This window comes from Tachyglossus aculeatus, chromosome 5 (assembly GCF_015852505.1).
Source record: "Tachyglossus aculeatus isolate mTacAcu1 chromosome 5, mTacAcu1.pri, whole genome shotgun sequence".
NCBI classification, from domain to species: Eukaryota; Metazoa; Chordata; class Mammalia; order Monotremata; family Tachyglossidae; genus Tachyglossus; species Tachyglossus aculeatus.
The window spans coordinates 17,476,571-17,491,635 of NC_052070.1; the positions used below are offsets into that span (position 1 = coordinate 17,476,571).

The following is a 15,065-nucleotide window of genomic DNA, read 5'->3' on the forward strand; positions in this document are numbered from 1 at the left end:
AAGGAAATGAGGGCTTAGATAGGATTCCTGCTGGCTGTTCTATGATGATTGACATTTTTGTTGCTCTGGTTCTTGTTTCTGGAATCTTCAAGTATTTTGGTTGTTTTACTTTCGACAATGTGTTAGGAGACCACACTGACCTTCTGAACATGCTTATATGTATACAGGTAATAACAGGGGAAATATTTTAATATCTTGAGGGGAAAATTTCCAAAGGCATTCTTTAAGCATCTAGCAAATGTGATTGGATGAGCTCCATATTTTTTCTGGCACTATGTGTTTTAGAACTTCTCTGACTCTCTGACCACAGTGTCATTTGCAAGAAATACTGTCTTCTGTAAAGATCACAGAAGTTTTGGCATAAGATAATGTAAAACAAGTATATTGATAAATTTAAAAAGCTGTGAACTCTGATTCATTTTCAATATCAAACTCCATGTTTATCAGTCAGTGGTATTTATCTAGCACTGAGTGTAAGACATTTACTAAGTGCTTGTGATAGAACAACAATAGCAAGACATACGTTGTACACAGGCAGATGATCATACCTTAATCCATTTTCAGTAGGTGGCAGTAGAAATAAAAGTACAGTGAGCACTCAATCAATTCTTATTAAAGCATGTTACTAACATGTTTTCTTAATCATGCCCCACCATGATTTCATGGAAGACAATTTAAGCATGTTTCTCTGAATAGCACTTTATGCTGTGTTTTGCTACTTCGTCTATGGAACTTTTTGTTGTGTTTCTGAATTTTCTGTCTTTATTCTGTGTTAGCCAATGCACCAAGGGAAGAAAATTATCTTCATTAAGAAAACATTAAGTAGTGTATTATCTGTTCATTGAGGTGATATGCTATTTAAATTCATTACACTTTGGAATGAAAGTTTAACGTTCTATCCTCCTATCAGGCTGAGTTCTAAAAAAAACCCTTTTCCTAACACACTAACAAAATCCCAACTTGCAACCTGGGTCCTTTGTGTTAAACAACTTCACTTATTTTACATTAGCACTTAAAGGATATTAAGTGGTGTTTATTGAGTGCCTTTATGTGCAGAGCACTGTGCTAAGTGGTGGGACAAAATACAGTGGAGGAAAAATTGTACTTGGTCCATGGCCTTCATAAGGGCTCCCAATCTAAGAAGAAGCAGTGTGAGGAGGAAAAGGCAACAGCCACCCAGGGAAAGATTGACACAACAAATTACATCGAACAATGACAACAATAAAAACAATAAGAGCCGACGGAAGTTAATGAGAAGGAAGCACTTCCCAGATCATACGAAGATCCTGACTATTTGGAAATATAATTTTATTTTAGTACAGGTGTTCTCACTTCAGCATTAGGATCTCTTTTGCATCGTACTTTAGACGTTATCCAGAAGTATTTAAAGTAAATACAGTAGTTGTTCCTTTTCCCACCCATGCAACACTTAGAATTAGTGAGGCAGGACAGTTACCACTAGACATAACAGAGGAATGGCATTCTTTGCACAGTCTCCTGTTAAAGAAAAGCTACATTGTCTTTGCTGTGCTTGACACTCCACAAGTGCACTCATACCTCGCATTCAAACACTGATTCTAACACCCTGACCCACAGTAACCAAGTCCTTTTGTCTGATCAATCCATTCTCCAACTCCCTAACAATGTTCTAGCCGGAATGAATAGCAAAGGCATGCATTTTGGCAGAACGGAATAGGCTTTTCTGGTAGACAAGAGCATCTTTTTAAACAAGAAAATAGGTCCAATTGGCTTGCATTTAGATTGTTGATGTTGCTTGAAATAAAAGGTTGCCTTTTTCTTCACACTAAGTAGTGCCATCGGATAAACGTTTTTAAAAAGGCTGCGATTGAAAACTCTCCACTGTGTTTAAACGGCAATGTCATAACAGTGCTTCATTCCAATTAGAAATTCAGGTTTTCCTGCTGTGACTTGTGATGTTCCTAGGTTAAGTGACCATTGGAGTATTTTGTGGGACCTTGATTCGCTGACTAAAATGGTAGCTAGATGATGTGTCCACTCTAGTAACTCTGGGATGTGGGATGCTTTCATTAATTGGGAGTAAGAGGAAGCTATAACAGTAAACAGTTGCTGCAGTTCTCTAGCAACTAAGAACAGTGTTGTGTTGGAATGCTGCAGAGGGATGTTTCAAAATATTATGCAGCAGCAGTTTTGAGTGTAATTGTCTGCAGATGGTAGATGATCTATTTTCCTCACTCGCTGCCACATTTCTAACAGCACTCAGGCTGAGCTATGTAAATTAACGATCTTTCATTTAAGCCTATCCTTAATTTTCCCATATTATTTCTTGGCATCATTTTTCCAGCTGCATTTTTTGGGTCTGACCTTTTCATCTTGTATATTTTTTCAATATACATGTCATCACTCCGTTGATCACGAAGGACTACCAAGTTCCACACAAGCTCATGTCCAGGAAAATGGATCATTTCCATGGCCCCTGACCCTTCCTCTGTGGACGAGGCAGTCAGAACTCACTGGATGGCCCCTGTCCTTTCTCTTGCTTTTGAGGAAAGCTCTTTCCATCCCTTCGAGCGGGAAAGGAGAAAGCTTATTTTCAAATGGGAAAGGCTGTGATAATCCGGCTGAAACTCAACCCCAAGGGGTAAGACCCAATGATTCCTATCAAGGACAAAGAGTGTGGCTTTGAAACATGCGACCAGCAGAGGGCTGGAGTAACCCAGGTAACCTTGAGGTGCAGAGAGTTGGTTGTCAGAAGCATTCATTGGACTTGGGGTGCATGCCTGTCACCAGGAGCATTGCTCAGTGTCGACTGCGGCTTCTTGGATCTTCAGTCCGTCTGTTGGTCTTCCCAACACCACAGTCAAAACGCTCGGCTGCTGCAGATTCACTCGGGTCAGAGCCCAAGAAATCCCAGTTTCCCCCGGGAAAGTGGGAGGGAGAATTTTTTTTTTCCTGATTTCCTTTTTCGTGGTTGTTGCTGGTAAAAAGTTGAGACAATTTGATATACTGACCAAGATTCTCTTGATAGCCTAGCTTCAGTCTGGCTTTTTTTTCCCTCATGCATGCTGACCTGGAAATCTTCCTTTGCCTTAGCTGCGATAATCGTGACTCAGCTTACAACACCATACATTCGCATCGCCCCTGCTGCAGGCGACGGCCAACTAACAGGTCAGACATTCAAGTTTAGACCAGTCATCTTGCCCATTTTCTTCTCATTTTCTTCCACTTGGTTTCCCCATCCATGTTTCCTTCTTTGCTCATGGATTGTTTCTCCCATATGAATGTTTGATTTGGGCTCAGCCCTTAGTAGGGTAAGAACTGTGCTGGGCCCCTACTACATGTACTTCGATCTCCATGTGTTCAAATACAACTCCGCTGCATGTTTTCATTGTGTACTTTGTCTGTGGTATGTTCCTTCCAGCCTAAATTTGTAAAGCAACGGAGCCTATCTGGACTTGGACCAGTTGGACATCCATCAGAGTTTTAGTCTATATCTGGGTGAATTTCTTGTTTTCCAGGTTATGATGAGGCTTTGCAATTTTGGGGTAAAGAGTGGGTTTCTGGCTTCCAGATTTTGTGCTTACATTAGTGTCGTTTAGGGTGATGACATGAGATAATAGTAAAAATAATTATAATAGTGTTTGTTAAGCACTTACTCTGTGCCAGGCACGGTGCTAAGAATTGGGCTAGAGACAAGATATTTAGGTTGGATACAGCCCCTGTCCCATATGGGGATTCACAGTCAAACTCTACTAGATGGAAAGCTCCTTGTGGGCAGGAAGCATATTCATTCATTCAGTCATATTTATTGAGCACGTACTGTGCGCAGAGCACAGTACTAAGCGCTTGGAAAGGACAATTCAGCAGCAAATAGAGACAATCCCTGCCCAACAACGTGCTCAAAGCCTAGAAGGGGGGAAACAGACATCAAAACAAGTAAACAGGCAACAATAGCATCAATATAAATGAATAGAATTACGGATATATGCACTTCATTAATAAAATAAATAGAATAATAAATATGTATTTATATACACAAGTGCTGTGGGGCGGGGAGGGAGGTAGAGCAGAGGGAGCGAGTCAGGGTGATGGGGAGGGGAGGAGGAGCAGAGGAAAAGGGGGGTTTAGTCTGGGAAGGCCTTCTGGAGGAGGTGAGCTTTCAGTAGGGCTTTGAAGGGGGGAAGTGTGCTAGTTTGGCAGATTACAGGAGGGAGGGCATTCCAGGCCAGAGGAAGGATATATCAACCAACTCTGTTGTATTGTCATCTTCCAAGCGTTTAGTACAGTGTCCTTAACAAGTAAGTGCTTAGTAAGTACCATTGATTACCCGACTGGATTACTGCATCAGCCTCTTCTCCGATCTCCCATCCTCCTGTCTCTCCCCACTTTAGTCCACACTTCACACCGCTGCCCGGATCCTCTTTGTGCAGAAACACTTTGGGCATGTTACTCCCCTCCTCAAAAATCCCCAGTGGCTACCAATTAACCTACACATCGGGCAAAAACTCCTCACCCTCAGCTTCAAGGCTCTCCATCACCTCGCCCCCTCCTACCTCACCTCCCTTCTCTCCTTCTACAGCCTAGCCCGCACCCTCCGCTCCTCTGACGCTAATCTCCTCACTCTGCCTCATTCTCGCCTGTCCCGCCGTCGACCCCCGGACCACGTCATCCCCCTGGCCTGGAATTTCCTCCCTCTGTACATCCTCCAAGCTAGCTCTCTTCCTCCCTTCAAAGCCCTACTGAGAGCCCACCTCCTCCAGGAGGCCTTCCCAGACTGAGCCCCCTCCTTCCTTTCCCCCTCCTCCCCCTCCCCATCCCCCTGCCTTACCTCCTTCCCCTCCCCACAGCACCTGTATATATGTATATATGTTTGTACGTATTTATTGCTCTATTGATTTTACTTGTACATATTTATTCTATTTATTTTATTTTGTTAATATGTTTTGTTTTGTTGTCTGTCTCCCCCTTCTAGACTGTGAGCCTGCTGTGGTGTTGGGACCGTCTCTATATGTTGCTAACTTGTACTTCCCAAGCGCTTAGTACAGTGCTCTGCACACAGTAAGCGCTCAATAAATATGATTGAATGAATGAATGAATTGATAGATTGATAAGGCAAACATACTTCAATATTGTATAACATTTCCAATGAAAAAAGCTAGAGCACTAGTGATTGCATTAGATATGGGACTTGCTTCTTAGGAAAGTGACTGGGTGAAGCTGTAAAACATCTGTGAGTTAAATCCTGAGCATAATCTAGGGCAATCTTTAAAATGTGAGTGGCTTTAAATCCACTTCAGAGAGAAGTAACAAATCTGTGAGGTTAAGGAGCAAAACTGGCTCCTCCATAAAGCTTTTAAGTTATGTGGACATCACTGTAGTCTCCAACAGAAGAAAAGTCCAATCAGTTCTTCTGCATTTAAGATCAGTCAATGGAACTGCCAAGGAGACCTTCAGCATTTGATATTGCCTTAAGCTCAGAAGTGTCTCCAACATTTGTTGGCTCCTAATGCCGTGTTTGGAGGTTGTGACGGTGGTAATGACAATAATAATTATTATTATTATTGTGGTATTTGTTAAGCACTTACTATGTGCCAGGCACTGTATTAAACACTAGGGTGGACACAAGTAAATAGGGTTGGACACAGTCCCTATCCCACAGGGGGCCCACAGTCTCGATCCCCATTGTACAGATGAGGTAACTGAGGCCCAGAGAAGTGAATGACTTGCCCAAGGTCATGCAGCAGACAAGTAGTGGAGCCAGGGTAGTAAGGTAGCATGGTACAGTGATGGTTCACTGGGTAGTCAAGTCTTGCAACACACATGGATGTAAGAAAACGTCAAAAATTTCCTGGGCTGTTTTCTCTCTTTCCCTTACTCTTTAGAAAAGAGCTCAAGACAGATTTTTGGCCATTCCAATCCTGACTTGGTGGAGGCATTTTTCCGAGCCAGTGGGCGATTCGTTCTAATGGTACTTTTCCAAACCTTAGGGAGCTGGAGTTCTTCCCAGCACTACATGACAGTCACATCTCTGCCAGGGAGCGCGTGCCGGACCTTAGAACCGTCCCATCGGCGGAGCCTTGGAAGGCGCGGTGCCCCGGCGGGGATGAGTGGAAATAGATCTCCAAGGCCATTTCTACAATGGAACCCTGATGATCATTCATTCATAACAATAATAATAATAATGGTGATGATGATAATGATGATGGTGTTTGTTGAGCACTTACTAAGTGTCAAGCACTATTCTAAGCACTGGGGTAGATACAAGCTAATCAGCTTGGACGGAGTCCGTATCCCACATGGTGCTCACAGTTGTAAGACCCATTTTATAGATGAGGTAACTGAGGCACGAAGAAGTTAAGTGACTTGCCCTAGGCCACACAGCAGACAAGTGGTGGATTATAGTAATAATAATAATAATAATAATGGCATTTATTAAGCACTTACTATGTGCAAAGCACTGTTCTAAGCACTGGGGAGGTTACAAGATGATCAGGTTGTCCCACAGGGGGGCTCACAGTCTTAATCCCCATTTTACAGATGAGGTAGAGGTAACCGAGGCACACAGAGAAGTTAAGTGACTTGCCCAAAGTTACACAGCTGACAGTTGGCGGAGCCAGGATTTGAACCCATGACCTCTGACTCCAAAGCCCGTGCTCTTTCCACTGAGCCATGCTGCTTCTCTTATGTAATGAGATTATGTAATGAGATATCTGTTTGTTTCTTCACAATCTGCTGTAAAAAATGCTAACTGGAAAGAACTTTCATAAATTATCAGCCTTCAGAGGGCTTTCAGCCCTGGGCCATGTTCAGTCCAGCGAGACAGAGTTATCCTGTTGGGACAGGAGAAGATTTTTGGAAATGTTTGAGAGGTACACATAAGACTCACAGAGGTAAGAATTCAGTGAAGTGCTGAAGATGTTTAAATATTATTGTTATTACTTTCATCTATTTAGGGCTCCCAGTGGTAGTACTCTATTGAGCCCTGGGTTAAATTCAGGAAAATCAGTGAACACTCAGTGCCTGACCCACAAGAAACACATAGTATCAGCAGAGGAGGGCAGGTACAGAGAACAAAAAGATAATATAAATGGTATTTAGGGCAAGTTAAAATTTCAACAATCAATCAGTCCGTGGTGTCCTGCCTGCAAGGAACATATAGTCTAGAGGGAGAGAGATATTAAAGTAAATTATTAACATGTACATGAGTACTGTGTATCAACAGTAAATGTAACTGAAACAGAACTTGGAGGGGGCAGTTCTGTCACCTCCTCATTACAAGCACAGAGTCCTCGGCCGTATAATGCCACAACCTTCCCAGTATCTGAAAACCATGTCAGCCTTAAATATCATTTTCCTCAATTTGTTGGAGATCCACTTGACCCTCCAAAACGAGTTCATTGATTCAGTACCTTTTTTTGATACTGTTCCTAAACCGTCAAACTGTTTGAGACTATGAGCCCCTTTTGGGATAGGGACTGTGCCCAACCCAATTTGCTTGTATCCAACCCAGTACTTAGTACAGTACCTGGCACATAGTAAGCACTTAACAAATACCATTATCATTATTATTATTATTATTATTATTATTATTATTATTATTATGGTTTTCAGACAGGTTTCTTTGGCTATTCTCCTTTCCAATCATTTAATGTTAATTCTTCTGAAAATATGGACACAAGCTTATTTAATGGATTTATCCATCATTCACACTACAGAACTGCTTCCTGAGTCTTAATGTTGAGCACTAATGGAGACTTTTAGTTGGTATCAATACCCAGTGCCCAGATATCATTCTGCTTAATTTGCAAGCAGAGAAATGTGGGGAAGAGGAGATGGAGAGATATTAGCGCCAGTATGGACTCGACCCATCCCAAGACTATCTTCTCTGACTCCATTCTTTAAAATGTGATCATTTAGCAACTGTAATCCAAGTAGCATTTCCAAATTTTCCATTAAATCTCAACATTCTGCCAATATCTACCTAGGAAATACGCTTTAAATCTTAAAGAGGGCACCTTAGAGAACAGATTTCTCTACTATTTTAATTGTGCTCCCAGTCTGCTCTGTAACATCAGAACCTGCAGCATTCGCAAATCTTACACAAGGGCAGACTGAAGACTTGAAAGAGACAACCTTTGTGAACGCTGAAAATGGGTATATGTAAACCAGCTGTCATTTTGAGGTACATAGGTGACAACTTTATCTGGGTCAAATAATATTTGCAATTTTATGAATCTAAGAAAAGACATTACTGGGCCAGATTCTTGATCCATCCAGTTCAGATGTATGTATCTGAAAGTAACAACAATATACTGGATGAAACCGATTGTCTGCCCTGGTCATCCGTGTGAAGATGCTTGTGGTTTTGTTGGGCTCCAGCTGGAAAATGCTCTATTTTGCTGAGATCAGTCAGTCAATCAATCATATTCATTTATTTATTTCATGGTATTTGCTAAGCACATGCTACTTGCCAGGCGCTGTTCTAAGCGCTGTGGTAGATACAAAATAAACAGGTTGAACACAGTCCATGTTCTACGTAAGGTTCTCAGTTTTAATCCCTATTTTACAGATGAAGTAACTGAGGCACAGAGAAGTTAAGTGACTTGCCAAAGGTTGCACAGCAGATAAGTGGCAGAGCCAGGATTAGAACCCTGGTCCTTCTGACTCTCAGACCCATAGTCTATCCACTAGGCAATAAAACAGAGATGTTAGACACACTTCTGGCCCACAAGGAGCTTCCAGTCTAGAGGAGGAGCGTGCATCTTAATATACCCAGATGCTTACGCAGGGTCAAGTTTTGCGATGTACAAGCCAATGTGAAGCCTGGCATAGAGCAACAGGAACCCTACAGAAGTTTGAGACAAGAAATCAATCGCACAATATTTATTGAGTGCTTACTTTGTGTAGAGTACTGTCCCAGCACTAAGACGTCCACTTGAGGTTCAGGTCTAAGCCTTCACAAGTTGAATAAAGCTTTCATCTATACTGTTAATCAGTTCTGTGCTCAATGCAAATTCCTTCTATAGTCAGTGCTGCCAAGAAAAGGCCCAACCTAGATTTTTCCAGCCTCTCCCAATTAATGGTCAGCTAGAGTATACAAACATTTAATTCTGTGCGTTTGTATCCTGTGTTTTTGTAAGAACAAGGCCCTTTCTATCTGCTTTTCCTAGATTAAAGGTCCCAAGGAGATTTTTGCAAGAGAAAAGCATTCACCGAATGCCCTCAGTCTAGTCTAAGGATAATGCCGAACTGTGTATATGACTCAGCGCTGTAGATTTTTGCCTCAGTGCTATTTTACCACAAATCAGGGACTGGAGTCCCAATTAATGTGCTGCTTCCATGCATCCTTCCATCCGTCAGTCAATCAGTCATTCCATAGATTAAGTGCTCCAGACCCCTGGCTCCAGATGGCTTTGTGATACCCAAGACAGTGGTGGCATTCTAAAACTGGCATTTGTCCCAAGTTAGTCTAGGCCCAGCTGCTCTCTGCCATCCTGGGAACTGGCCAGGAAACCTGGGTGAGATGTCATAAACATCGGGTGAGGGAGCCACCCGTTGAAACCTGAAAGTAACAGGCCCAGAACTAATTAAAGGATGCACTTCTTCATGTAAAGCATGGTAAGTGTGGCCTTTGTTACCTGAAACTCATGTAAACCAAAGATGTTTCCCACAGGGTCAAGAAGGATTTGGATGAATTAAGGATGAGAAGCTTCCAAGAGGGGTACTAGAAGGGCCATTGATATTAGGGAAATGTAACCCTCTAATGGTTTCTCCAAGCCAGAGATGGTGTCCTGGGCTGGATGGGCCGCTGGTTTGAGCTAGAAATGTCGATTAAGGTCGGGTCTGGAAGTGAGGGGAGATAGGAATGGTGACAGAGTGAGGTGTAGTCCAGGAGAGGGATCAGAGACTGAAATAGCAGCAGACTGAGAATCAAGAGTGTGGTGGTGGAAGAGGGAGAGAAGCAGGAGCCTACGGCTTGGGCGAAGAGGTTGGTGTCTTTACAAATGAAGGCTAAATCAGTGCTGCCGAGACCCTTCAGTGGGTCACAGTCCAAAAAGGTGGAGGCCAGATTTGGGAAGACACACAAGGAACCAAAATTGCCAGTTGGCTTCAGTAAATTATTTTGGTTGTTGATGTGCTTCAGCCATCAAAGGGCAGGTCAACGTGCTTCTTCTCAAATGGTGGGGGCTCTTGGGGAAGCAGCTTGCAGCAGGAGGAAATGTTTAAAGCAAGTTTGCCATTCTCTGGCTTACTTTCTGTGCTGGAGAAGGAAAGTGGAGTTAGGCTCAATCAATCAATCATCATTATTAATCACTTACTTTGTACAGAGCCCTGTTCTAAGCTCTTGGGAGAGTACAGTATAGCAGAGTTGGTATATATGATCCAAACAACCAGACAATCAATAGTATGTATTTTTAATGGTATTCGTTAAATGCTTACTATGTGCCAGGCATTGTTCTAAGCTCTAGGGTAGATACAAGGTAATCAGACTGGACACAGTCTATGTCCCAACTGGGTTTCACCGTGTTAATTCCCATGTTACAAATGAAGGAATTGAGTTACAGAGAAGTGAGGTTTCTTGCCCGAGGTCACACAGCAGACAAGTGGCAGAGTCAGGATTAGAACCCACGTCCTTCTGACTCCCAGGACATGCTCTATCCACTAGGTGATACTACTTCTCTTCTTGAATGCTTTCTGTACACAAAACTGCACAGCTCTTGGGAGAGTACAGTAGAACAGAGTTGCTAGAGAAATCCGTGTCTCCCTCTGGAGGAGTGGAAGACTTTCTTGGAGGTAGTTAGTACATGGACTCCATTTGCTTCACCCAATGATCCGTAGAGACAGTGTCTTCTAGAAACCTCGATCAGATACCTCTCCTTTCCTCCCTCCTTAATTTCTGTAAAATAGCTTGCCATGTCCTGGAGGGGCATGACAGCATTTTCCCTCACTTTAAAAGGCTGTGTGAAAAGCTGGTTAAAGAGATTTTCTGTTTATGATTTAATAACTCAGTCAGCTACCAGCTGCTGAGGAGCTACTGTTCTTATACTCACTTTTTATCATCCAATTTTGTTAAAACATACAGTTAGAAGAATAACTTCTCGGTTCTCCAGAATTGACATCCAAATGCCTGTTGTAATTTAAGTCCAAATGGAACATTGTTATCATATTATCATGTTAAATGCTTGCTACGTGCCTAGCACTGTTCTAAGCACTGGGGTAGATACAAGTTAATCGGGTCAGACAGAGTCCCTGTCTCTCATGGGACTCACAGTCTTTGTATAAGAGAGAACAGGCATTGAATTATCTGGACTTCAGTCAGGTGACTGATCCAGGTCACAATGCTGTTAACTGGCCAAGACAGGATTAGAACCAAGCTCCTTTGACTCCCAGACCCATACTCTATTAGGTAATGTTTTTCCTCAGAAATTGGGATAAATTCCCTGATCGATAGAAATGTTTGTAAAAAAAATGAAAGATCTTTAATAATAATGATGATAATAATAATATTTATGCTATTTATTAAGCGCTTGCTATGTGCTAGGCACTGTACTAAGCACTGGGGTGGATACAAGCATATCGGGTTGGATGCAGTCCATGTCCCACATCGGGATCACAGTCTCAATCCCCATTTTACAGATAAGGTAACTGAGGCCCAGAGCAGTGAAGTGACTTGCCCAAGGTCACACAGCAGACAAGTGGAAGAGTCGGGATTAGAACCCACAGCCTTCTGATTTCCAGGCCCGTGCTGTATGCATTACACCATGCTACTTCTAGTTACACAAATGAAGTGACTCCCTTGGAGCAAAAACTTCATGTGGAAAGAGAAACAAGAAGGCAACAGAGTAAACAGCACCAGGGGCAACAAACAATTAAGTACAACACAACAAAGGAAATTTTAATGTTCACATGTGTCTGGGACTGTGATTCCTGCTTTTGCCATCGGGTGTGTCTTCTTTGATTATGAAGGACAACTATATATGTTAAGTGCTTACTATATGACAAGCACTTTGCAAACCTTGGGGGTTGACAATCAGGTCAGACATAATCCATGTCCCAGAAGGGACTCCCAATCTAATGGGGAGATATAATGGGTATTGACTCCCCATTTTGTAGATAAGGAATATGAGACACTGAGAAGTTAAGTGACTTGCCCAAGTCACACAGCAGGCAAATGGCAGAGCCTAAGATTAGAACCCAGTTCCCTTGACTCCCAGGCCCTTGTTCTTTCCACTAGGTCACGCTCCTTCTAAACATTTAAGGGAAGACATATTTTGAATTTGTTACATTTCAAAGAACAAATCCCAAACTGCTTTGTTTACCGATTAAAAATAAATAGGATTTATGAAAATGCGGAAGACAATGAAGGAAAATCAGAGAACCACATTCTATCCAAACACATTATCCATTTGATTTTTTGCCATGAGTCCTGCCCGGGGATGGCTCCCCCATAGTATCAGACGTTCGACCTACAAGCCTTTAGCCAGGGATTTGACTCCCTTTTTAATTCGGGCACTCATATGACATGTTTAAAAAGTAAAAACCAAACACCACTGTTATGGCAGAAAGCTTTCACTAAAATAGGGGTTACAGACACACACACAAAAAAATCCACCTACAGTTACCAATCCAACTGCCCAACTGGTTTTCACCAAGTCTTGGTGAATATGATCCCACATTGGAGAAGTTTCAAGGAGTCGGACTGTCTGCAGCTTGTCATTGTCCTGATTCTAGTCTTAGGTGCTGGGCCGTGGCAGCCGTAGATGTCTCACCACATGTCTTAGTGCATCACTCAGGTGGTTCCATGCTGGGACAAGAGGACCGGTTCTTTCACCCTTTTATCTATTGTTCTCGGGGTGTGGGGAATTGCAGCAAGGGGGCTGCTCAGTTTTGCCTGCTGTCTTCTTTACCATTATTGGGTAAGCCAGAGAGGAAGGCGACCCCTCATCCCAGTTTATTCCCCCACAGGCCTAGCCCCATCTTGCAGGCCTTTTCCTGCCCAGCAGAGCAATTTAGCCCCTCCTTAAGCCCTCTGCAAAACAATTCAATTCATCTCCAATAATCCAGGTCCTTGAAACTCCTCAGAAAGATAATACAGTTTCTCCTTTAAATTGTCCTTTGCCCATGTTGCTCCTGGGGTCAAATAATACAAGATGGAGTCACTCTCACTCACCACATCTTTGTTCTCAGTTATTTTTTCATTTGCTTCAGCTGTTAGGTAGATCACACTTCATACAAACTGTGGTCTTTGTGTCTGACAATTTCTTGTATTTATATAGAGGTAGTTGTGCTACTATGGAGAGACCGTATCCTGAGGAATTTCTGGAGCAGGTATTAATAATTATGATATTTGTTAATAATAATATAATAATGATGGTATTTGTTAAGTGCCTACTATGTGCAAAGCACTGTTCTATGCGCTGGGGAGGATACAAGGTGATCATGTTGTCCCACGTGGGGCTCGCAGTCTTAATCCCCATTTTACAGATGAGGTAACTGAGGCACAGAGAAGTTAAGTGATTTTCCCAAAGTCACACAGCTAAGTGGCAGAGCTGGGATTAGTACCCATGACCTCTGACTCCCAAGCCCATGTTCTTTGCATTGAGCCACGCTGCTCCTGTAAGTTAAGCACTTAACTATGTGCTGGGCACTGAACTAAGAGCTAGGGTGGATACAAGAACATCAGATTGACACAGTGCCTGTCCCACGTGGGACTTACAGTCTCAATCTCAGTCCTCAAAACTCTCCAGTGGCTACCAGTCAACCTACACATCAGGCAGAAACTCCTCACTCTAGGCTTCAAGGCTCTCCATCACCTCGCGCCCTCCTACCTCACCTCCCTTCTTTCCTTCTACAGCCCAGCCCACACCCGCCATTCCTCTGCCGCTAACCTCCTCACTGTGCCTCGTTCTCGCCTGTCCCACTGTCAACCCCCGGCCCACATCATCCCCCTGGCCTGGAATGCCCTCCCTCTGCACATCTGCCAAGCTAGCTCTCTTCCTCCCTTCAAAGCCCTACTGAGAGCTCACCTCCTCCAGGAGGCCTTCCCAGACTGAGCCCCCTTCTTCCTCTCCCCTTCTCCCCGTCCCCTTCTTCCCCTCCCCACAGCACCTGTATATATGTTTGTACAGATTTATTACTCTATTTTACTTGTACATATTTACTATTCTATTTATTTTATTTTGTTAATATGTTTTCTTGTATTGTCTGTCTCCCCCTTCTAGACTGTGAGCCTGCTGTTGGGTAGGGACCGTCTCTATATGTTACCAACTTGTACTTCCCAAGCGCTTAGTACAGTGCTCTGCACACAGTAAGCACTCAATAAATATGATTGAATGAATCTACATTTTACAGATGAGGTAACTGAGGCCCAGAGAAGTGAAGTGACTTTCCCATGGCCATACAGCAGACAAGTAGTGGAGCTGGGATTAGAACCCATGACCGTCTGACCCCCTGGCCCATGCTCTATCCATTATGCCATGCTGCTTCTGGAGTGTTACCATTCTTAGAAAAGCAGCATGGCTCAATGGAAAGAGCATGGGCTTGGGAGTCAGAGGTCATGGGTTCAAATGACGGCTCAGCCAATTGTCAGCTGTGTGACTTTGGGCAAGTCACTTCACTTCTCTGTGCCTCAGTTACCTCAACTGTAAAATGGGGATTAAGACTGTGAGCCCCAGGTGAGACAATCTGATCACCTTGTATCCTCCCCAGCACTTAGAACAGTGCTTTTCACATAGTAAGCACTTAACAAATGCCGTCATTATTATCGTTATTAATTAGGCATTTCATAAAGAAGCCAGTCTGAAGCCAGACTCTGGCCCTTAGTGCTTATCCTGTATTATTGTCCTGCTTCCCCAGAGTCAGATCTCTTGAACTGGAGTCTTCTTAAAATTTAGCTCCCAATCCTGTCTCCACCACCTGTCAGCTGTGTGATCTTGGGCAAGTCACTTAACTTCTCTGTGCCTCAGTTACCTCATCTGTAAAATAGGGATTAAGTGTGAGCCCCACGTGGGATAACCTGATTACCTTGTATCAACCCCAGTGCTTAGAACAGTGCTTGCCACATAATGAGCACTTAACAAATACCA

General features: G+C 43.1%; 1 protein-coding gene across 10 annotated transcripts in view; it reads left to right on the forward strand.

Annotated features, from left to right (window-relative positions):
• Nucleotides 1–15,065, forward strand: part of PTPRM (protein tyrosine phosphatase receptor type M) — an 892,842-nt gene that overhangs the window by 562,151 nt on the left and 315,626 nt on the right. For 6 of the 10 annotated variants that reach the window (XM_038746194.1, XM_038746195.1, XM_038746197.1 and 3 more), the window contains exon 14: nt 3,073–3,147. The exons of the other annotated variants lie outside the window; for them this stretch is intronic. In XM_038746194.1, the coding sequence (XP_038602122.1) occupies nt 3,073–3,147 (75 nt within the window). The remainder of the gene's footprint in view (nt 1–3,072; nt 3,148–15,065) is intronic. 10 annotated transcript variants of the gene reach the window in all.